The 25076-nt window shown below is 33.2% G+C and overlaps 1 protein-coding gene across 7 annotated transcripts in view; it reads left to right on the top strand.

Annotated features, from left to right (window-relative positions):
- LOC132746740 (LIM domain-binding protein 2-like) overlaps nt 1-25076 on the top strand; it is a 57163-nt gene that overhangs the window by 18087 nt on the left and 14000 nt on the right. For 2 of the 7 annotated variants that reach the window (XM_060735988.1, XM_060735986.1), the window contains exons 1-3: nt 11806-12956; nt 21473-21575; nt 22714-22886. In XM_060735988.1, coding sequence (XP_060591971.1) covers nt 12450-12956; nt 21473-21575; nt 22714-22886 — 783 coding nt within the window. In that variant the 5' untranslated portion in view covers nt 11806-12449. Of the gene's footprint in view, nt 1-11802; nt 12957-21472; nt 21576-22713; nt 22887-25076 lie in introns of those variants that run through there. The other 5 variants (XM_060735991.1, XM_060735987.1, XM_060735985.1 and 2 more) reach the window with 5 other exon arrangements.

Genomic DNA, 25076 nt, shown 5'->3' with positions numbered 1-25076 from the left:
ACTAAGAAAAAGCGACGTATTTTACACTTGTGTTGCAAGAGTTGCTCCCCTTTTCTACTCACTGGAAAGAAAACAATGTCAAACAAAAGTAAATCTTACAGTGGTAAGTGATGTATTGAAATATGCATTGGATTCGTTTTTGTTTCTTCATTTGTGAAGAAATAAAAGTCCCCCTCCTTTTGCATTTTTCCCCCTCCAAACGGCACCGACCCCCTTCCCCAAAAAGTGAAAAAAAAAACACTGGTAATAATCTGTTTATAACGCTAAAACAGTAATAAAATGTTTGTCAATGTTTCTTTATTCTTGTAAGAAGGCATCCCTCATTTACTAGGCCCAGCTTACGGACATTTGTCTGTTTTCCAATTACAAGTCTTCTTATTCTTCTTTACTTCAGTGAGCTTTTATCTTAGATATTTAGCATGTCGGTCATGTTAGTTGCGGTTTGAATTTGAAAATCTTTTTCAGGCTTTACAGTTGATATTTTGAAATCTTTTCTGCATTTCAAGTTTTACAATTATATTTGACACAGTATCTCTGAGCATCTATAGTTGTCAACCATATTATTTACTTATTTAAAAAGTTGAGAAGCGGCATTGTTGTTTACAGTTTTAAGTCAAGGGAAATCAGCATATCATGCACATATCAAATTTTGTTGTAAGAGTTGTTTCCCTTGATTAAAGAAATTTTTATATCAACTGCATAAATTACTCCGCTCTCTTACTCAAAATTTTGATATTTTATGCATTCAATTACATTCTACATTGAGAAGCTATTTCTTTGGAGTAAAAATCTAGTCTCTAGGATAGGGTTAAAAGAGCGTTTAATCATTATTATACAAAATCAGCAACTTGAATATTTTATGCTGATATTGATAATGATATTTTTCTATAAAAAAGTAAAACAACAACATGGTCCTATTAACTGTAGGGGGAAAAGTTAGAACTGGTTCAGAATCAAAGAATGGTATTTTTTTTGTAAAAAATTGTACAAAAATTCCATTTAGGCATCCAATACCTAAAATATCTGTCTTGTTTGTTATGTATAAAGCTATGTACCAGCTGCCTATAGTAATTCAAAGTACCATATAAAATATGTTTGAATTTTTCCTTAACAGCAAAATGGTGCATTACACAAAAATATTGCTAAAATGATGGTAAAAACCCTACTTAAAATAGCAGCTTGAAAAAGCAGCATATAATAATTTGTTCTTGAACATTTGATACTGTTTCATATGTACAATATTCATATGTGTTAAATAAAAGAGACATTATATGTTACAACACTTTTAAGACGGGTCTAACATAAGATTTTGGAGCATTTAAATTTATATTTAGATATAGATTTATACCTTATAAGAAGTGTGGATGAATCACTTTTTATGGCAGTACTTTTAAGTTGTGAAAGATAATATATTTTAATACTTGTTATTTTTAGCTCGACTATTCGATAAGAATAAGTAGAGCTATTGTAGTCACCCGAGCGTGGGCGTCGGCATCAGCGTCGGTGTCTGCGTCGGCGTAACCACTTATGTTAAAGTTTTTGTAATAGTTTTAATATTTTCAAAGTCCATTGACATATGGCTTTGAAACTTTGCACACTTGTTCACCATCATTACCCCAACCTATAGACAGGAGGAGGTAACTGTATCAAGCATTTTGACAGAATTATGCCCCTTTTTCGACTTAGAATTTACGTTAAAGTTTTTGTAATAGTTCAAATATTTTCAAAGTCCATTGACATATGGCTTTAAATCTTTGCACACTTGTTCACCATCATTACCCCAACCTGTAAACAGGAGGAGGTAACTGTATCAAGCATTTTGACAGAATTATGCCCCTTTTTCGACTTAGAATTTACGTTAAAGTTTTTGTAATAGTTCAAATATTTTCAAAGTCCATTGACATATGGCTTTGAAACTTTGCACACTTGTTCACCATCATTACCCCAACCTGTAAACAGGAGGAGGTAACTGTATCAAGCATTTTGACAGAATTATGCCCCTTTTTCGACTTAGAATTTACGTTAAAGTTTTTGTAATAGTTCAAATATTTTCAAAGTTCATTGACATATGGCTTTGAAACTTTGCACACTTGTTCACCATCATTTCCCCAACCTGTAAACAGGAGGAGGTATCTGTATCAAGCATTTTTTTACTATCAAGCACTAAGAATAGTCGAGCGTTGCTGTCCTACCGACAGCTCTTGTTTATTGTTGGAAACTTTAGAGTGCTCAAGCAATATGAAGTAACAGGGATCAAGAAGAGCCTCATGCAGTCAGGATAAAACCATTCATCTTAGTTTGGCAAAATTTCTGAATATTTACTGACTGAATAGCAAACAGTGCAGACCATGATCTGACGACATGGTCTGCACTGGATAAATTAGTAGATTCTGCAGTCACCATCAATTAAGATATAAGGTAGAAATTAAAGGGACATTTAACCAATTATCCTGCTTTATTTGAGAGATTTAAATGTCCACTTTTGAATTTTTTGTTTGGTTGGGTTTTACATGGCACCAACACAGTATAGGTCATGTTTTGAATACAGGAATTTTCTTTAATATATGAACATATAAAGTTAAAACTTAAAAAAGGCATTTCTCCAAGGCTAGGGCTTAGATATTTGACATGTAACATAGTCCAGTGGACCTCTACCAAGATTGTTCAAATTCTCATCCCCGGGTCAAAATTAGCCTTTCCGCATGGTTGTTCTATTTTGTATTAATATATGTATAAAGTTTAACATCCCATGCCCTTGATTTGATGGCTCAAGTTAAAAGTCTTCCATTTTAGGTCAAATGTTAAAACAATTTGTATCTGTTCTGTAATTTTTTTTACCCCTTTTAGGATTTTCTTTAGACATATGGCTAAAATGTTCACATCAGCAAGGTTATACATGTGCAGAACTCCTGTAGCTGTGTCAGCTCAAGATCACACTTAAGGATATACATGTTTACAGGCAATTGTGCGCCTGCTCTGTAAATATGTTGTCACAACAAAGTGATTTACACAACCCATGTCACCCTTGTGCTGCCTCAAAGTCAAGGTCATTGCTTTTATGTTCACCTTCAACGAAAATTATGATACATAAAGTCAAGGTCATTGCTTTTATGTTCACCTTCAACGAAAATTATGATACATAAAGTCAAGGTCATTGCTTTCATGCTCACCTTCAACAAAAATTATAATACAAAAAGTCAAGGTCATTGCTTTCATGCTCACCTTCAACAAAAATTATAATACATAAAGTCAAGGTCATTGCTTTCATGCTCACCTTCAACGAAAATTATAATACATAAAGTCAAGGTCATTGCTTTCATGCTCACCTTCAACAAAAATTATGATACATAAAGTCAAGGTCATTGCTTTCATGCTCACCTTCAACAAAAATTATGATACATAAAGTCAAGGTCATTGCTTTCATGCTCACCTTCAACAAAAATTATGATACATAAAGTCAAGGTCATTGCTTTCATGCTCACCTTCAACAAAAATTATGATACATAAAGTCAAGGTCATTGCTTTCATGCTCACCTTCAACAAAAATTATAATACATAAAGTCAAGGTCATTGCTTTTATGTTCACCTTCAACGAAAATTATGATACATAAAGTCAAGGTCATTGCTTTTATGCTCACCTTCAACAAAAATTATGATACATAAAGTCAAGGTCATTGCTTTCATGCTCACCTTCAACAAAAATTATAATACATAAAGTCAAGGTCATTGCTTTCATGCTCACCTTCAACAAAAATTATAATACATAAAGTCAAGGTCATTGCTTTCATGCTCACCTTCAACAAAAATTATAATACATAAAGTCAAGGTCATTGCTTTTATGTTCACCTTCAACAAAAATTATAATACATAAAGTCAAGGTCATTGCTTTCATGCTCACCTTCAACAAAAATTATAATACATAAAGTCAAGGTCATTGCTTTCATGCTCACCTTCAACAAAAATTATGATACATAAAGTCAAGGTCATTGCTTTCATGTTCACCTTCAACAAAAATTATAATACATAAAGTCAAGGTCATTGCTTTCATGCTCACAATTATTAATTTTGTCAACCCTGTGCCACAACATAATTTCTGAATTTTTTTTTATTTCACTAGGATTTTTCTTTCCCCACTCATGGTAGTCAAAATTGAGACTGATTTATATATGTGAATTATACATTATGGTAGAATGAAAGTTATGATGTGTAACTCTCCATTTCTTCGTATTTAACTCTCGGTTGCTATGAAGAGAAAACCCTGTCACATTTTTTTTTTATCCACTCCTGACTGGATGTCAACTATTGACTTTTCATAAAACTACATCCAGCATCAACAAATAGGAATTGTTGAAGCAAATTATTTCTGTGTTATTTTTTTTTCTCCCAGTCATTTTCAGAGAGAAAAATAACAGTTAATTTCTCTTTCTGACAAAAGTTATAGGTCAGAAAATGTGTTGGGGTCAATAATTATCGGAAAACAATAGCATCGACAAAGGTTTTGCATAAGTTTTGTGTCTTTGTTCAATAATATACCATATTTTCCTGTCCAGATTAAAAATTGAGTTAGTGAAGGAATGGGAAAGATATCCCTAGAAAATCAATGCCACTCTATGTGGGATGGATTTTCTATAGTCTTTTTCAACATTAGCGTTCCCATTCAGCATTTAATGCTCAGATATTGAAAGAGATCTTACACAGGTTATCTGGGCTGTAATCAACCTATTGTTTGCCAGGAGCTCCGTGCTGTTATAAAAACCTACACCATACCTTACGAATTTCCTTGTTATAAACATTTCAATAATGTAATATTTGCATATAAAAGCTACACCATACCTTCAGCTTACCTTGATATAAATGTTTGTATAATGTAATATTTGCATTATCTGAGTTTTGTGCTGTATGGGCATGGTTTATAATTATTGTCATAAAGAGGAACTTTTTAATGTTAAGAAAATATTAAAATAACTTTTTACCATGATCATAAAGGAAACTTGAAGATGTTTGAAAAATAATTTCAGATCAAGGATGAAAACCAAGCACAAGTTAAAAAATAAATAAATAAAAATATAATATCATCAGTGTCTATGTAAACACTTTACAAATCAAAGACATTATTGTAAGAAAATTTGATTTTAATGTCAGCAGTGCATGAAACTATAAATTAAGCACTTGACTTTTATAAGCCTGTTCTTTTTCTGGTTTTGACTCCGATTTTAACACATTTTTTGGTTATTTTGAAGCATTTTAAAACATTATTTTTTTTATCTCAATAGTCTGTCTTGAAATCTCGTTCAAGAGTTAATTTCCTTTTTCAAACACACTTACAAGTATGAATTTAGCTGAAATCTTCTGTTTTGAATGAGTTTAAATGGCAGTTACCCGGTAAAGACTTTGCTGAAAAAAAAAATCCACTGGCACATTATTTTATTTTGAGATTTTTGCACTTTTTCTTACAATCATATCAGACAGAAATTTCTACTGTTTTAATACACTGGTGCAAGAAAAATCCTTCTTTTTTACTTGAAGTGCACTGTACAAGAGCAATAACTCCTTTTTGCATAATTTTCATGTCAATGTCCTTTGTTATTTTGTTTTCAAATGGCAATATATAGCTCAAAAGCATTGGTTGTTTTAGCTTGAAACTGTAGATGTTGCTGAGAAAATGTGCATTGTCCAAGACCCATATGTCTCTTTTTTGAATAATTTAGGAATTGTTGCCCTTTGAAATTATTCATACCGTAAAATTCCTATTAAACGCCCCCGGGGGCTAAACATTTTCCAAAAGGGGGGCTATTATTACAACATAGTTTTTCCTAAATCCAAAAATCATTGTAAATACATTTAGTGTTAGCAAGTGTTGGTAATAACATTAAAAAGTGCTAAGATTTTAAAGTTCATACTATAAAATAAAATGGATTCTGAATGATTTGAATGAAATTATGGATTTACACATGAGTTCAGCACTGATGAGTAGATTGTTTTTCTTAACAAAAGGCCTGGGGGGCATTTATTAGGGGAGGGGCGTTTATTAGAATTTCACGGTACTTAACTGTTATACAGGACAATAAGCCTAAACAATATTGAAGATATAAATATCAAACTTTATAGATCTCATTGAGGAAAAGTGTTATGCTTAATAATCATACATTTATTGTAAATGTCTTAGGAGTTATTGCTCTTTGTATTTTTTTGCGTTTTACTCATGTCCGGAAACTGTCAAAGTATTGAATGTACTAAATGGAAACCAAGTGGAATCTTCACAGATAGATAGATTGCACATTGAAGAGAAGTGCTTTTGATCAAGAATCATTGAATATTCTTTTGCATAATTTTGGAGTTACTGCCCTTTGTATATTTTCATACATAATTTTTGTCTTGTTGGTAGCATAACACTAAGTATTGGAGGTATTGACTTGAAATTCTACAAATTGGCAGATTTTAATTACAAAATGAAAGTGCAGTGCTCAGGAACCATGCATAACTGTCTTTTGCATATTTTTTAAGTTATTGTCCTTTTTAATGTTTAAGATTTTTTTTTCCACAGCATAATTGAAAAAAGTGCGAAATATTTAAACTTAAACCTTCTAAGATGAGAAAAGATCTCTTTGAAAAGAAGAGCATTTGAGCATCTTCGCAGTCTGATCAGGATCCATGCTGTTTGCTTACAAACCCTATAACATTAGTAGAGAAACTGATAGCGAACAGCATGGATCCTGATCAGACTGCGCGGATGCGCAGGCTGGTCTGGATCCATGTTGGTCGCAAACCCATAATGTTGGTTTTGTCGTGACCCGGCTCATTTTTCAAGATCAAGTTTTTGACATATCAAGTAAAAACTTCACATTCAGATAATTGTGTCTACAAGTTTCTTGTCTGCTGGAGAACCAAAATTCATTTCTGCATAATTTTGGAGTTACTGCCCTTTGTAATTATAAAACTTTAGAGCATATTAATTCTTTATTGTCAATAAATAATCGTGTGTCAACATGAATCTTCATAATATACCCTATTGAAAAATAAGTAACAGTTGTCAATGTCTTAAAATGTGAGGGTTCTACCATTGAAATCCCTTAAATTTTGAATAGACTGTTCTAATTTTAAAGATGCAACAAGTCCAGCAGGTTAAAGGTTAATGTGACATGTAATCCAGCTCATTTTTTGAAGTTCATTGATATTTTACCCAGGTGCCTATAGTTAGACATATGAAAATTAACCTTCCATTAAACCAACCTCACCATGAAGTTTAGTATTCTTTAAATTTATACAAATTTCTTTTTGGGCATCTGTGGCCAAGTGGTTAAGGCCATTGACTTCAAATCACTTGCCTCTCACTGCTGTAGGTTCAAGCCCCTCTAGCATTCTCTGATTCCTCATGTGTAAGAAAACTATCTTACGGAACATCAGTGGTTCTACTCAGGTGCCCGCTTGTGCCTGAAATAATGAGGGGCACCTAGCTGAGGTTTTCCTCCACCAGTAAAGCTGGAAAGTTGCCATTTGACCTATGTTGGGTTGACGTTTAACCCAATTTAAAAAAATAAATAAAATAAATATATATATTTATATTTGTTCTGCATGTAGCTCTTCAATTATAGAAATTGTGAATGTTAATCTTACATGTAATTATCATTACAGTTACATAGTGATACCACTATAAAAACTTGCAAAACTAGTCCAAGGACATTTCATGGAGCTATCGCGCATAGAGGAGATTCCAAAAATAAATTTATTTTAAAGTTTCAGCCATTGATACGACAGCATTTATCACAAATTTACTGCGGCAGGAAGATAAAATCAGTGTTGTAACCATCACTGTACTTCCTCTTTTTTCAAATGTCAAAAAGTTATCTTAACTCAAGTTGTAAAAGACAAGATTTTGTAGAGTTCGTTATATTTATTACTTTAAAAGCTAGGAGAAAAACTTTTTTTTGTCTCACAAAATTTTTTTTTGGTTATATTATCATAAATAAGGATGACCCATTATTTCAATTTGAACCTGAACTATAGAATTTTAAGAACAATTGACGTTATCCTTTTTCCTATTTTATAAGAGAAAACTGTCATGATGCTCAATATGTTTGAGACATAATTGAGCTGTGTCACGACAAAACCAACATAATGCGTTTGCAACCAGCATGGATCCAGACCAGCCTGAGCATCCGCGCAGACTGATCAGGATCCATACTCTTCGCTATCAGTTTCTACTTGTTATAGGGTTTGAAAGCGAACAGCATGGATCCTGATCAGACTGCGCGGATGCACAGGCTGGTCTGGATCCATGCTGGTCGCAAACCCATTATGTTGGTTTTGTCATGACACGGCTCATATCTTAATTTTATTTCTAGACAAACTGTCTTTTAAGAATTCTAACACAAAAAAAGAAAAATATTTTTTTAACCTAACAGATTTATATAGCCTTGATTTAAATGATACCAGTATACAAGCCAGGCCAGCCTGTGAGTCTGTGCAGTCTTGGCTGTTGCATTTACTCAAGCAAGATTTAAGATTAATTTAATTGTCAGGAGTGATTCAAGATTTTGCCCAGATTAAAAAACAGAAACAAAAGCATTGTGCAAGTTGCTGATACAGGCTGGCAAATTTTCGTCTGTAGAGCTGAAAATGTCAATAATAATGATAATTTGGCTACAGTTCACTTCTCAGTCATAAATTCAAATTTTCAGGAGTATAGCAAAGATAGGACAATATAATTATGGCCTAATGCCGAATTTGTTCCATGAATCAAAAATAATCTTTCAATTCGGAAAGAGACAAGAAATTTGATCTCGACCTTGATCTTACGAAGCTGCGTTCTGCACATTTCTCTTTTTGTTATTCAATTTCCTACCATCAGTTCAAAAGATACAGTTTGGGCAGATGCAAAAAATGCTTAAGACTGACTTGAATGGCAAACCATTATAACATTTGAAATTATTTCTAATCATACACTGATTTTGAAATTTAAAATGTTCTGTTTTTTATTTTTCAAAAATCTACGTTACGTTAAAGTCTACATCTACGTTAAAGTGACTCCATCTGCCTGTTAGACACAAAGGGAACGTTCCCTTGTGTCTCTGCCTACTTTGCAGGGCCACTCTTCTCTGCTTTTGTCAGCAGCAAGGACATATAGGCAGCTAATTTCATACAAGCTTAAAGTTGTGCTGCTTTATACAGAACCTGCATGCAAACCTGCTGTCTTACACATTGTGGTGCATCTTAGCCATGATATCAGATGTCTGTGTGACATGTCTTGTGATAAATTTCGAAGACACAACTTCAATGCAGGCATGATTATAATGAAAGGAACTGGAGAATAACAAGTGATTGCAAACAAGTCTAGATTACGATTATACCATGATGTGAAACCCATGATCTGTATCAGTTATATAACTGTCTTTTTATGAATGTTGTAAATTTAATGTTAATCTATTTCAGTAGTTTTAATTTACATTAAGCCTTAAAATAACTTACAGGGCAACATCTAGTTGACAATATAGTTCGAAACATGGTCATACATGGTTGAGTATTAACTGTGATCACTTTATACCATACCACCGTGATTGATAATACTAACTGTTGTTATATAACCATGATTCATTGCATGACCATCAAGTGGGGTAGTGCTGGGGGGAGGGGGGGGTGATGGACATGATTGTGTACACGCACTGGTGCCATTTAATAAAAATAAAAAACATGTCTGTCTGACCATATTATAAGTTTTAAGCATGATGACCATGGATGTGCAGGCATGACAGTTTACAGAGATAGAAAGGTGAACAAATTTCTGTAAAGTTGTATGTGTAAGTGACCTAACCAGCATATAACACACCTGTAAATATGTTGATCAATTTTCAGAATTTCACTGATGAATTTATACCTTGGTAGCTTTCCAAGAAAGTAAGTGAAATATTGGCATGTTGGTAAATCTTGTTAGATGGGTCACAGTATGTTATATATATAGTCTACCTTGTTATCATGTGATTGCCTGATGATTGATGACTCCATGTTATATAGATTATACAAGTAATATAAGGCTGCATTATCATAACAGTTTTGGTGACCCTGATTATATGTAATAAATCATTTATATATAGGATGCTGCTGTGAAATGATGAATATATAGAATCAGATTGAAATAATTTAATGCAGGTTTATCTTGAGAGAAAAAGCTGGATGTGAAGGAGGAGACTGAGAAAGTTGGAGGGGTGGGGGACTCTATTTTTAAGGACATACAAGAGAGTGTTGACTGAGAAAATTTCATGAAGTGAGCATTTATGAAAAGATGACAGGGAACTATGGAAAGATCAATGGACCATTTCTTTCAATATGACAGGACCCCCTACTATAAAAGTAGACATTGTCTTACTACTAATTAATTAATTTCTTCAAAAAGGGCTAGTCGTAATATCATTTAGGTTGAAAGCCAAAGAGTCCCCTCTTAGAGCGAGGTACTGTATCTTACAGTGTGGTACATGCTTATATATTTCTCATAATTAAATTTATTTGGTTTATAAAGAAATTTATGTTGGTTTGATTGTGTAGGAAGCTGTAATCTTACAGATTCCAATCTGTTCCTGACACCAACCAGTACTGATTCCAATCTGTTCCTGACACCAACCAGTACTGATTCCAATCTGTTCCTGACACCAACCAGTACTGATTCCAATCTGTTCCTGACACCAACCAGTACTGAGCAATAAGTGTAGTTTCTTGCTCAAGGTAACAATGACTTACCCCTGCATATATCACGAGTTGTACCCATGTCATTGTGGAAAGCAATCATTAGAATACTTGCCGAATGTGTTAACCAATGGGTCATGCTGCAACATGATTTATTTTGTCTGTGTTTTCAACATAACTAAATAACATATCTTGTTATACCAGATAATAATACTCTTATAATATAATTTTATATAATTATGCAGGTAACACAGATTTTCCTAACTCTGTTGTATTTATACATCAAAATACATACAGTTATACAATAATTTAAATCATTATATAAATTCTAATACTTGTTATTATCTACAATTTAATCATTTTGCAAAATTTCTACATGTATATATAGTACATTTATTATGTTCACCCCATGTATATATTTACAACCAAGTAAAAGTAGTTTTTAAAGATAGTTAAACTTAAACTTAATTTTAATAAAATAAACCAATAGATCTAGAACTTATTTTAATTCTTTTATTATAATTACAGTCAGGACTGTACTATAGGCTAGTAAAACTTTTACTATTTGTCTTTATTAGTTGAATTTATCTGACACACTTTTTACATGGTTGCAACTTTTACAATACTTTTAAACAATGCTGATTTCCTTTTGTGTCCCAGCCTTGTATAAAACCAAACAAAACTTTACATCAAGGTAGAGAAGTATTGAGCTATTGGCAGGAAGAAATCAATATGATCTCTCAGTGTTAGAACAAAATCCAATATGCCTTCAGTATTATATTGACCTGTGCATGAACATTGAAACAGACTATAGGCTAAAAGTATTGGTCTGTTCTATTTGTAAATTTAGGTTTGTACGCATTACATAGAGGTGTATAGCAGGAGAGTTAAAACATTAAATTTTCATGTAGTTAACTATTTTGATGCAGATTTCTACATCTTATGCACAAGGGAATATAAGTTGTTAATTATTGATTTTAAAAAGACGTTTATTTGCTTTTAAATGCACCTAAACTAACGGTGTTAATAGAAAATCAATATAGTTATAGTAAGATTTCCCCCTGGCAGGCCCCCCTGTGTTCCCACAATGCAAATGAAACAATCTGTATACATGAGCAAATGTACACATGTTTTGCAGTAAACTATACATGTATATATGTCAGTAAGAGAAATAGTTTCATATGAATAGATTTGAGTTTGTTTATATGCATAAGTTTTGAAAGTTCATACTAAAAAGTTGAATTTGTGTTTAAATATTTTTTTTCACATTCTGCAACAGCAAAATTAACTAATTTATTGGAAATGTTGTAATCAAGTTATAGAGAGTTATAATAAACCTGAGTTAGAAAGGGATGGAGAGAAAGTATAAGTGGAAGAGAAATGGATAAATGGACATATATGAGTGTGCCGAGTTAAAGCCAGGATTCTTGTTTAGAAGTTGAAGAAATAAATATAATTTACACATTTTGATGTCAGTGCATCAATTGAGAACTGTACACAGGATTTACAGAACTGTTGATCTTTGATAGAAAAAAAAATATTTGTCAGTGGTCATCTGAAAATAGCATGATTTCATCAATGATGTAGGATTTTACATTGAACAAGCTTTCTTGTAGATAGTAGAACTTTATTTGATGTTATATGCTTGCCCAACATATTAAAGTATAGGAAATTTATTTACACGCAAGCTGGATGCTGATTTGTGTTACGTCGTGTCAACAATGTGTTGAAATTCACTTTATAACTGTCATAAACTAAAAGATTTTGGCGCAAAGATGAACTCTGTTATGGCCAGTATGGCTCATGGTATGCCGGGAAATATGCATCAGGGTATGCCAGGGGGTATGAATCAGCCAGGAATGCCCAATAGTATGTCACCTTGTTTACCAAACAATTTACCCCAGGGCATGCCATGTAACATGTCCCCGGGGATGCCTCCATGTAGCATGCCTCCACATATGCAAGGAAACATTCCACCCCAGAATCATATAGCAGCAATGGGTCAACCTGGTCCAATGCACCCGCGTATGAGTCCCAGTATGTCGGGAGTGTCACCAGGTATGTCCCCTGGAATGCAGGGACCGTCACCGGGTATGCCCCCACAGCAGGGTATGGGAAATCCTCCGCCACCCATGTCCCATAGTATGGGCCCTATGATGAACTCTGACCCATTTTACTCATCTCCGTTTTCTATGTATTCAAACAGGCGGCACGCACCATACATGGGACAGCCAGATTACAGAATCTACGAGCTGAACAAGAGGCTTCAACAAAGAACAGAGGTATGTATATTTATATGTTATATTAAGTTAGTAATACTAATACATATTATTAATTCATGATAATCTTCTTTTTTAACTTTTCATGATTTTAGACTTTTTAGTCAGTCTCCAAGTATACATAAGTTATCAGTCTTTCACAGAGCTTGTTCTGTTTAAAAGTTCAGCTGGAATAAAGGCTTCCACCTTAACCACTAAAGGCTATAATGCTTCAAAATTCTTATAGGCATTATAATAAAATTAAAAACTTTAGATGTCATTCATTTGAGTAACTTGCTATAGTGATAATTTCAAACCAATAAAATTGCTGCTTGAGTTGTTTCTAGGTACTATTGAATTTTCAGTATTTAGAATTAAAATTTGATTTCCAGATCTTTAAGTGAGGTCATATAAAAAATTTTTGATTTCTGTATCATGTTATAAATAAATAATCCGAATGAAAAAGATTCTGAACAAAAGCCTGACAAAATATATAGGTAAGTAGTAGGATTAAATTAAAAGGGAGATAACTACCAGTACATAAATGGATATCATTTTGACATTAATTTTAAACAAGTGAAATTTGAATGCATTTTATATGTTGTGTAATGCACCAGTCAGTTGCCCCAGCACCCCAGGAAATCATGGTAGGGACTTTAGATCCGGGTTTCAAACCTATTGTAATAGTCTGTCCTGCATGAAGTGCCTATAGATTCGCTTCAACATGGTAGTCATCGATGGTAGTGCAGGGAGAAACACTATTAACCACCTTTACCTGGAGGGTGGGATGGAGAACACAGGGATTACAGTTGATTGGTGCATAAGTGTTAATCTAGATGTCTTATTTAAAACTTTGTTATTTTGAATAGAGCAGCATCTGACCTTATTGAAGCAGAATGGACTGAAAGAAAAACCATATTTACAGAAAAGTTCATGTCCTTTGTGTTTATATTTATATTTTCATTGTCATTTTCAGCTAAGGACATTGGCTATCTACCTAGGTGTAGGAGTTTAAATTATTTTTAATCACAACCCTAAAGATTTTGCGAAAGACTCTGTTACATATTGGTATTGCCAAAAATGCCGTTGCGGGGTATAACCTATGCCGTGACCATTAGTATTATACCAAACAATTGTAAGGGGCCCATGCATGCCGGGGCCCATAAGACTTAAAACACCCCCAAATAGTATGTTTAACCGGCATGTGTTTTCCGTGTTATGGAACGTCCAGAGTCCCCGGAATGCGACCGTTGGTTGCCCCAGCCGGTAGGGCGAATCCCCCAAACCACTTCTGTAGGGCCCTCTGAGAACTTATTTAATCTCCCGAAATTAAACAGGCGGCGTTGACAGCTATTAAATTACATGAAAAGCTTCAAAAAGCAAGATGTAATTTAATGTATATTTTAACACTAAAACACAATTAAACTTTGAACCTTTAATTTTATTATCCAATTTTAATTGTTTACGTATTCCGTTTCTATTTTTTCCGGCTTGATCAAAATTCAGCTGGAATCTACTTCAGAACCCAAACGATAATTTTGAAATTTTTAAGTTAACAAAGCTTAGCATTGAGAATAAATTATTAAAATAATCATTGTTAATTACTCTACTCTAGTGATAATTTAAAACCAAAAATGCTCTGATTTTATACTAGAATTTGTTTAGAAAAAAGATCAGTCATCAGTGGTTTATATTTTATTTCAGTAAGTTTATAAAAAAAAATGGATCAATTAAAAAGTTTCTGAACAACTCAAAGATATATATAATAGTAGATTTTTCAAAAAAATAATTACCAACATTAATTTCATTTTCATTTGTGAAATTTGATTTTATGTGTTAATCACGTAGGCTGTTAACCCCAGAATCAGAGTTTCGGTTTCAATTATAATGTCTGTTCCTTCAGAAGGCAAGACGCCAAGATTAGGCAGCGAGCCTATACCACCTTTTCCGGCATGGGTACTTGAATGTTGATTGTACAGATTTAATTACGATTTGAGGCCTCTGAATGAAAAATTCAAATTAAACAAAGTTCTATATCTGGACTCTTTGTTTGGAAACAGGTCAATCTACCTTTTTTTTGTATTATTTACTTTGTATTGTCGCATAGTGAAAGGCTATAACAAAGAGGAGCAGTAACTATGTTATACACATGCGTTTTGGTCCCGTAATATAGACGCCGTGCAAATTTATGTGAAATTTACCCGATATAAAGCTATAATAAATGTTATTACTATAGGCGCGTCTATGAAAAACGACTCTTATTTCACTTTAAACGGTCTTTATTTTGGGTATGTTATAAATAAAATATTAAATGAGTGTAAGTTCATTACTGAATTTATTGCACTCGTTGAATAAAATAATAGTATGCTCGCCAGAGGCTCGCATAATATAATTTTATCCAACTTGTGCAATAAATTCAGTATTGAACTTACCATGCTTACACTCATTTAATATCCTCTATATAAAAAACAACCAGGCTATTTGCTTGAAACTTAGAATCTTGTCTTTTTGATCACTGGCCAAGGCCCATGATTGTAGCCTAAGGCTAGCAGGGTTTTTGACTGAATTTTAGCCCTCTTTGAACTTAAGATTATTCTGGTCAAAATTACTAATGCAAATGCTACTGAAAGTATTTAGTTAAAAACTCCACACATTGCATTATGATTTAAAATTTGCTGTCCAAGACACATAACTGGGACTGACATAGATTTTGACTGATTTATGACCCTCTGTGAACTTGAAATATTCCTGTTTTGGAATGTTAATTGTGTGAAAGATCTGTTTTAAAAACTACAAAGGAATTTAATTGAAACTTGATATATATTTTTAATTTGCATTATTGGAATCTACTATCCAAACCCCTTGCTGGGCTTGCTGTTCTACTGGCACCTCCTGTATATGACATACATTATGCACACAAAGAAATACAATTATTTTTTTTGTGTGTAAAATATACCAAAAGCTACCAGTAGATAGTTGATTAATATGAGAGTTAGGTGAAGGTGAGCAGTTTTGGAATATTTGTAGCATTCGTGTACTTTTTGTTGAATCGTAAACCTAGCTACATATTGGCAAAAGCCTCTAGAATTGTTTGTTGAATGTGCTGAAACCACAGGTCTATGATGAGCATTTGCAGCATAGACAAAAGTCTTTACCTACAACATCATAGATTCAAACTTAATGGATCTTCATTTAAAGTTGTTCTCTAGCTTTCTATGTCTTTATATGGACATATTCTTCAATTAGAGCTAAAAAAATAAAGTAGACACTTTTCCTTTAAATTGAGATGGATCAACAGTGATGCATCATTGATAAGACAGGTAGTACTGCAGGTCACATAAAGTCTATATGAATTTAAAGGAACTCCACTGAGGTCCAAAAGGCCTGAACACATAAAGTTTAAAAATCTTACAAACATCAAATGAAGCACATAGCATGGAATACAGTTAAGGATAACAAAATAATATATTGAGAATCAAATTTTGCACAATGGACATGGTTTTTCTGGTAAACAGGGTGAGGGGAAAGATCTTAAAATTTGCACTAAAGTCAAATAACCTCAGTCAGGTGTCCCTTTAATATCCAAAGAATAGTGGTGCTGTCTTAATTTATGGAAAAAAAACAAACTTGTGTACACTGAAGGCATGTGAAACTAAAGGGAGAGAATTGTTGGTCGCTGATCAAAACCCATAATTCAAGCAATTTTTCTGGTTGAACTGTGAAACTTCCTTCAGCAGATCCTGGCTCTTTTGTATTACAACCTAGAAATGAAAGTATTGGAGCGTTCTTTCAGTTGGGTAGCACTTATTTTATGAGTTTTACCTTCAACTCTTCTATCCACACCTGTAATATCTATTTCTTAACTCATTGTCATACCTGTGTTGAAATTTCTAGAATAGGATTTGTTAAGTCTTCCAGTCTGTCAAAGCTGCACTTATAATGTTTCTATGATTACTTATATTTGTCATTAATAATTGAAAAAAAAAAACTTGTTAAATTGTTTGTTGTATTCAGAAAGTTCTACAAATATACAGGTGGTGCCCTCACATTGATTTTATAATTTAGGAGAAGGTTAGATATTTTCTGTGTCTGTCAGTTCTTTCTAAAAACAATGGACATCCTTAAGATCTTGAGCTACATAACAACCTTCAGGGTTTTTTCCTGGTCCATTTTGATGACCGATAATTGGTCATGTTCCTAATACCAAAAAATATGATTTTCCTAAATTTCAAGAAGAAAATTCCCAATTCAAGGAACAAAAAATAAGATAAGTAAAATTATTGTCATTTTGTTACATTTAACTGCACTGTGCCATAGAAATCATGTGCTGATGAGAGAAATATAAAAGAAGTTTAATTAACCAAATATTTGACTTCTTTGTCTTATTTGATGTATACAGTATGCAGTAAAGTTTTTCCCAATTTGTCTAGAACATTGTATATATACCAAACTCTGAGGGGCCCGGATCATGTTCCCGGTGCTGAGAAAAAACCTGATTATTGAACTAAAAGTGTAACATTTAGTTAAGAACTTTGGTTTTTGATATACTAGAAATATGATCTTTATATAAATAAATGTCAAAATTTCATAATTCCTGCAACTTTCTGCTCTCTACAATTGGAATTAAAGAAATACAGAAACTTCTCAATTTCTGTCTAAAATCTGAGAAAGGCCAGGGCATCGTTAGTCGAGAAAAATCTCTAGAAGGACCATAATGATGGCTGGCTTCTGTCAATGAATATTGTCTGTCAAGTTTGGTGTTGGGCGAGTAATAAAGAAACCCTGATGACCCCTGTTTACTTCGTGATAGTACTGTCAGTTGGTGTTGGCGAGTAATAAGACCATGATGACCACTGTTCTATCGTGGAATATTGTTGTCGTTTGGGCGTGTGTAATGACAGACCATGATGACCACTAGTTACTGTTAGTGGATAGTGCCTGTCACGTTTGGTGTTTGGCGAGTAATGAATGACCATTATGACCACTAGTTTCTGTCAGTGGATATTGTCTGTCCAGTTTGGTGTTGGACGAGTAATAAAGGACCATGATGACCACTGGCTTCTACTCCGTGGATATTGTCTGTCCAGTTTGGTGTTGAGCGAGTAATTAAGAACCATAATGACCACTAGTTAATGTCAATGGATATTGTCTGTCCAGTTTAGTGTATAGTGCCTGTCCAGTTTGGTTTTTGGGCGAGTAATGAATGACCATGATGACCACTAATTTTGGTCAGTGGATATTGTCTGTCCAGTTTGGTTTTTGGGCGAGTAATGAATGACCATTATGACCACTAGTTTCTGTCAGTGGATATTGTCTGTCCAGTTTGGTTTTTGGGCGAGTAATGAATGACCATTATGACCACTAGTTTCTGTCAGTGGATATTGTCTGTCCAGTGTGTTACAGGATGCTATAACCACTGGCACAAAATCACAATTTGATGACAATTGATTACCAATGTGTCACTGCAGCATCATAATCACAGCATAACGATACATACAGTGCTGTTCTTTCTGGCTAGTTCACCCAATCAATAAAACATCATCTCAAGAAAGCTACAGCATTGGGACTTCTAAGTTGTTCTTTATGGCAAGGGTTGATTTTCTATGACTATTTTATAGTATTCATCAAATTAGCTTTTGTAGTTAACAAAATTTGGCCCCTGTTTTACAAGCTAGTTAAGATATCGTAATAATTACATGAGTAAATTGTTGCCATGGTAACTGATTAAGTTAATTTTGTAGTTTTCAGTGAAAGTTATCCTCATTCTAGAAGTAGTTTTGTGGTTACACCTCTTTCAAAAGTGTACTTGAATTATGAGGCTGAATTGTTTAAAATTTAAAATAAAAGAAAAGCTTCAATATTTTTTGTTTCAAAATATGAAATGGTAAGTTTTTATGCTTAGATTTCAACAGTGATAGCTATACTTATATTGAAAGCAAACAGGATTTTCTAATTAACATTTTGTGAAGACTTTTTAATTGCATTTTTCTGTCAATTTTTCTGTTATAATTATTTAGACTTTCTACCTAACTGAACATTTTCATGATGTTGCTTTTATTTTAACATTGTTTAAAAGGATGTAATGTTATGAAACTTTTTCTTTTCTTTAAAACTAAAAAAAAAGAGGTTATAATAGCATGTAAATTAAGTCAAAATTTAGATTTTGGTGCTAACATAGGCTTATTGGTGATGGTTAAACTTAGGTCAGTAGAGTGAATACAGTATAGCCTGAGGGTTGAAAACTGGCCGATTAGATGTAGAAATGATATTGAACTCCACACTTGACTTGTTTGCAGGTAGATATTTACCTGTGTCAACTTGTTAAGTTTACATCACTATTCATTTAGTAAACACACTATAATGTTATAGTGTATACAGGGAAAGAAACATCTTGGTCCTTTGTTATGCTAAACACTTTGTTTTACTAGGACAAATTTTATACTAGGGAGGCTAACAATGGGAATTTTTTGAGCAAATAAAAAAATAAAAAATAAAGGAAAACAGAAAGGAAGGGAAAGGGGAACTAGCAACTGTTACACAAGAAAAATTTGTTACAATTGTAACAAGAGTGTCAGTGAAAGATTAAGATATTTTTGATAGTAGATATTTTCACTGTATTGACATAAAAGTTTTATCAATAAAATTTTGAATAAAAGCAAGATAAGAAAAGTTATCAGCTTTGTTTCATAGCTTGAAGGTTATCTTATTTTTAGAGTGTTTAACTCTTGGAAAAAAGTAGCAGGAAGGGTAAAACAGTTGTGAAGGGTTTGGAGTTTTGTTTCTGTTAGTTTGAGAAAGTATAATCCATGTGACAAAAGCTAACTGACTTGTGGAAGGTCTTTTAATATAATGCCTACTGTCAACACAGGTGAAAAAATTTTTGCCTAAAATTTTAAAAAAAGGGCCCAGGTTCCTGGGGTTTTTACCATATCTATAGGTTAAAAACTAACAAGACCTTTTTTTAACTTTTCTTTAAATTTTAAATTTTTTGGGTATTGACAAATAGGTGATGAGGCCATTTTAAACCCAATATATTTGTTTTGACTTTACTAATTTAAACTTAGTCTGGTTTTTTTGATTCTAAATTTTTTAATTAAAACCTTGGGAAATAACATCAAAACCTTTTTAAGAATAATATGTTTGAGAAATATTGTAATCAAACGTGTTGTCTTGTAAAAGTACCGTATATAGTAAATATTTATAATATTCGATGATAAAATCAGTGGCTTTAATGGTGGGCCCTTTTGCTATCTGTATATAACCCACGGAAACAGCCCACACTGTCATAGATCTATGTATTCTTAACACTTAATGACGGTCAATTCGCCCACAGTATAGACCATATATATGGCATGTTACTGTCTTGCACAGAATTGCTTAATTTTGATGTACCAAGTTGTGATAATGTACCACTGCAATTTCCATAGAGTAATAATTTAGCCAATGAAATGAATTTTGAGCCAAAATGTTGTCTCTTGGTAATGGCCAGACCAGTAACCTGTGACTGTCATGGAATGTAGTTGTGAGGTAGCCCCTGATAAAGTTGTTATGCCAGCTATAGGTCTGCCTTTCTACTGGTCTCTGTACTAGGGGCTCGTATTCTGACCACCATCTAATCTGGCCTGACTTGAATAATACTGCCAGCTGCTGCTCAGTCATAGTATTTTCATATTGAAACATCTGAAAATATGTTGTATATTCAAATTAGGATAAGTCCATTATTTTTAATTTAAAGGGGTAAATAAAATTAAATTATATAAAATTTATTACATCCGGGAATCACTATTTTCAAATCTTTTTTACTTTTGTAAAACTTCTGTTTTAAAAAATTTATTTTTTTAATTGTGATGATTTTGAAAAAAATTTTTTATTCCGGGTGTATAACCTTAAATATTGCTTTTATGTTTAAAAATCTTTTTGGTATTTTTAGATAAATGTAAATGTTCAAAAAAAAAAGTATCTTGTTCTTTTTCTGTTCTGATATTAAAAATTTGTTTCATTTTTTACAGAAAAAGGGGAAAAAAAAGAAACCCTTTTAAAAAGGGAAATTTGTTCAAACTTATGATGATTTTTTAATTTTTTAACTTTTACCCTGCTAAAAGTATTTTTTAAATTTGGGCCATTGGTAAAAGAGCCGGGGGCCAATGAAAACACCCCTTCATTATGAACGGGGACCACAAAAGGGTGGCTGACTGATTCCAAATGTCATCAGTGATAAAGGACAGTTTCAAAAATCGAAGCTTAACATTAAGAAATTCAGCAGGTTGAAAGAAAAGTTAAATATCACATAATGCAATTCATAATCCTATTTTTCTATCTTACAGGAGAACAAGAACACTGCAGGGTTGTCAATAAAATCTTATGAGTTGCTCGGTTTTAAATTTGAGGCAGCCATTTTTGGGTGTATCACATTCAACTTAGAGTGTTTTCATCCCAAAATTTCTAATCCTTAAATGACAACCTTGCTCTGATAAAAGAACAAGGTAGCAACAGTTAATCCTATTTCTTAAGTCTAAATGTTCTCGTTTTACCTGTTTCAGGACAGTGACAACCTCTGGTGGGATGCCTTTGCAACAGAATTCTTTGAAGATGAAGCAACCCTAACTCTATCTTTCTGTCTGGAGGATGGGCCTAAAAGATATAGTATGGCATTAGTTGTTATTTTATCTGTTGAAAAAACAACAACAAAAAAACAATACAACTAAAGACCACCTTTGTGTCACATGTTTTCTTATAATGATCTAATATAACACTTGTCATGGCCGTTCCTACTTCCACAAGTGATCTATGTAGAGAAGTTGTTCATAACTTGCGGAAAAACAGGTTTTGTCTGGTCAAAATTACAGAATAACATCCTGTCTATAATTTAAACACTGATTATAGATATAAAATGTTAAATCCTGAGAAACAAAATAATTTAACGATTTAGTGGAAAAAAAATGATAAGGATATCTTTTTAATGGGATTAAAGGATATCTTTTTAATGGGATTATTTTATCCATTGATTATAATCAGTTGAAATATGGACCTTCAGGATTTTTTATACGGTAATTTGGCCCTTTTTGGGTCTAAACATACATTTAAAATTTCGTAGAAATGTTTTTAAAGGGAAAATGACTGGGAGGTGCCAAATAATGTTATACCATTATTTTCATTGTATTCAAATGGGCCAAAATTTTAAAAGCCTTTTAAAACAATTAATTTAAAGGGTTTGATATGTGGGCAGCCATCCCTTGGTTTCTAAATACATGTAGATTTTTCCCACCCCAGGGATTTCAAAAACTGCATGGCTGTTGTTAATGTGATGAAAGACTTTTATATTTCATGATACATTGAAACATATATAATAATAATATATATATATACTGAAAAAGACTGACTGACATCTGTTACATAGTCTGCATTGCAAGTTAGCATATTTTTGTGCTTGCAGTGTTGTAAGGTCAGCCAGTTAATCCATATAATAAGTTAATTTCTTATTGTTGCCGTGAAACAAGGTATTCTATGTACAAGTTAAGACTGCCACATGAGAGTGCAAGCCTGCATTACATTGTCAATTTATATGTTAGGAAGTTGCTCAGTTATCTTAAGCAAAAGGTGGATCTTCCTCCATTATGTAGCCAGACAAGTTGAGGTTAGAAAAATTAGTGAAGAGAGGTTATGTGAAATTTTCTATGCACATAGCATTGTCCATTTCATAGTTATCTGATGTGGAATTTGGAAAGATTGTTCTCTTTCTATTTTATGCTTGAATGCAAAAAGTTACCTTTCTTTTTTTCAGCCATTGGTAGGACGCTAATTCCCCGCTACTTCCGAAGTATTTTTGAAGGTGGTGTCACAGATCTCTATTACATATTAAAACATGCGAAAGAATCATTCCATACAACATCCATTACATTAGATTGTGATGTGGCAACGATGGTGACACATCATGGAAAACCAATGTTTACTAAGGTATTATGATAAACCTACCTGTAAAAGTTCACATTGACACATGCATAAAGTTATATTACATGTATGTGACTATATTAACATATGATGGAAAACCAATGTTTACTAAGGTTAGTAAGGTATATGACAAACCTATGTATTAAATTTTACATTGACACATGCATTAAGTCATATTACATGTATGTGACTATATTAGCAGATGATGGAAAACCAATGTTTACTAAGGTATTATGCCAAAATTATGTATTAAATTTCACATTGACATGTGCATTAAGTTAAATTACATGTATATGACTATATTAACCTATCATGAAATAAACAAAAGGGGTGTCCGTGGCCGAGTGGTTAGGGTCGTTGACTTCAAAATACTTGCCCTTCACCTCTGTGGGTTGGAATACCGACAGGGACTTTGGATTCTTTCATGTGAGGAAGCTATCCAGCTAGCTTACGGAACGTCCGTGGTTCTACTCAGGTGCCCGGGGTTTGTGCCTGAAAAAAATGCACGGGAAGGGGGCAGAGGGGCTTTTTTTCCACATTAAGGCTGGAACATCGCCCTAAAAAGGGTGTTTTGGGAAAAAAAAAGTTAACATGATTTGGGGGAATGGTTTTATGTTGTTTGTATTGAAAATTTTAAAATAATTTGGGGGATAAATGACTGGCATATACTGTAAAATCATTATTATTCGTGGGGCACGAATTTTCGTGGTTTTCGTGGGTAGATCAATCCACGAATTTAAGATCCCACAAACTTTTATCCCAACAAATACTACTTACCCAGTCTTTGTTCTATATATTACAAACATGCGTCGGCTCTTTTCCGGCCGACATTTCGTGAAATGGATGTATATACAGACAGATAATCAGGTTAGTGACATATTAAATCCGTTTACAATATTTAAGAAATTTGAAAGAAAACTCGATTATAATGTCCTCAATTTACTGTCACAAATGTCGCATATACGTACTTGATCGTTGCAGTCTACTAGCAACAAGAATACTTGACATAATCGAGTAAATATGGGAACCCAGGCAGTGCAATAATTAGCGCTAATAAAAATTGTCAGTTTGCTCTTATTTATTAAAAAAAAGTCTTTGATATAAATGTCGTAAGTACACAAAACTATATAAAAAAATACGATCGCTAAAACAGATTTATTGTACATTCTTTTGTGGTTTAAATGATCCAGTTTATATGAATTTTAATCTGTATTTGTGCGAATGCTATTCCGTCAACATCAAAGACGCCACCGACTATCACAAGATCCACACATACTCGTGTTATTTACCGAGATTAATTTATATGCATGTAAATTTACACAGTCGCTGTGACGTTGCGTGTACTTACTGTCAAATATGTTAAGACCAATTCAGGGTGTAAACTTTTAAACTCGCTGGTTAAAACCTGTCAGGTGTCGTATAAATTATGCGATGTTTACATTGGCGAATTACAGGGGCAGTGTGTCCAATGGAGGTGCATATCATGTCACATAAATGTGTTAATTGCAGTCAATTATCGGCAGTAACTGTGCTATATAATATATGCCCAGAGGCAAGGATTAAATTTATTGACAAGCGCTGTGTGACAAGTAAAGATATGTACATGTTGTAAGTAAAAATGTTCGGCGATTAAGTTTAAGATTATTTTGCATTAGGTTACTGATTTTTTTTAACAAGAAAACGAAAATCCACGAATTTAAGAACCCACGAAAATGCCCTTTTTGATAAAACCACGAAATTTCATGCCCACGAATTTAAGTGAATTCGCAGTACTAGGTTAGACACTTTTGGTACATGCATCATGTAGGCACTACACATATACCTGTGTCAAAGGATTGAACATGTTTGTGTTTATTCATTTGATACCAGTACATGTGTAGTGCCTACATGATGCATGTACCAAAAGGAGTAAGATTGAAATGATAACATGTCTGAAACAAGTTGTTCTGTCTTTAACTTTTTGAGTCTTTTAATTTTGTGCAAGTAGAAAGTTGAGCAAACTTGTTAACACATGTCAACAGTATAGAGATATGGCGGCCAAATCTGACAAGACTCTGTAGATGGTGTGTTAATTTATACCCTGGTAATTAGATCATTATGGACGGTCAATGTAATTACCACTGGTACAAGAAAATGTTGTAATGTCATTGGATGGTGTATTCTCCGGCATTGAATAAACATAAACAACAGTCTCTA

Source organism: Ruditapes philippinarum, unplaced genomic scaffold, assembly GCF_026571515.1.
Source record: "Ruditapes philippinarum isolate M1 unplaced genomic scaffold, ASM2657151v2 ctg4900_1_1_1_1, whole genome shotgun sequence".
Classification (NCBI taxonomy): Eukaryota; Metazoa; Mollusca; class Bivalvia; order Venerida; family Veneridae; genus Ruditapes; species Ruditapes philippinarum.
This window is presented reverse-complemented; position numbering and strand designations above follow the sequence as displayed.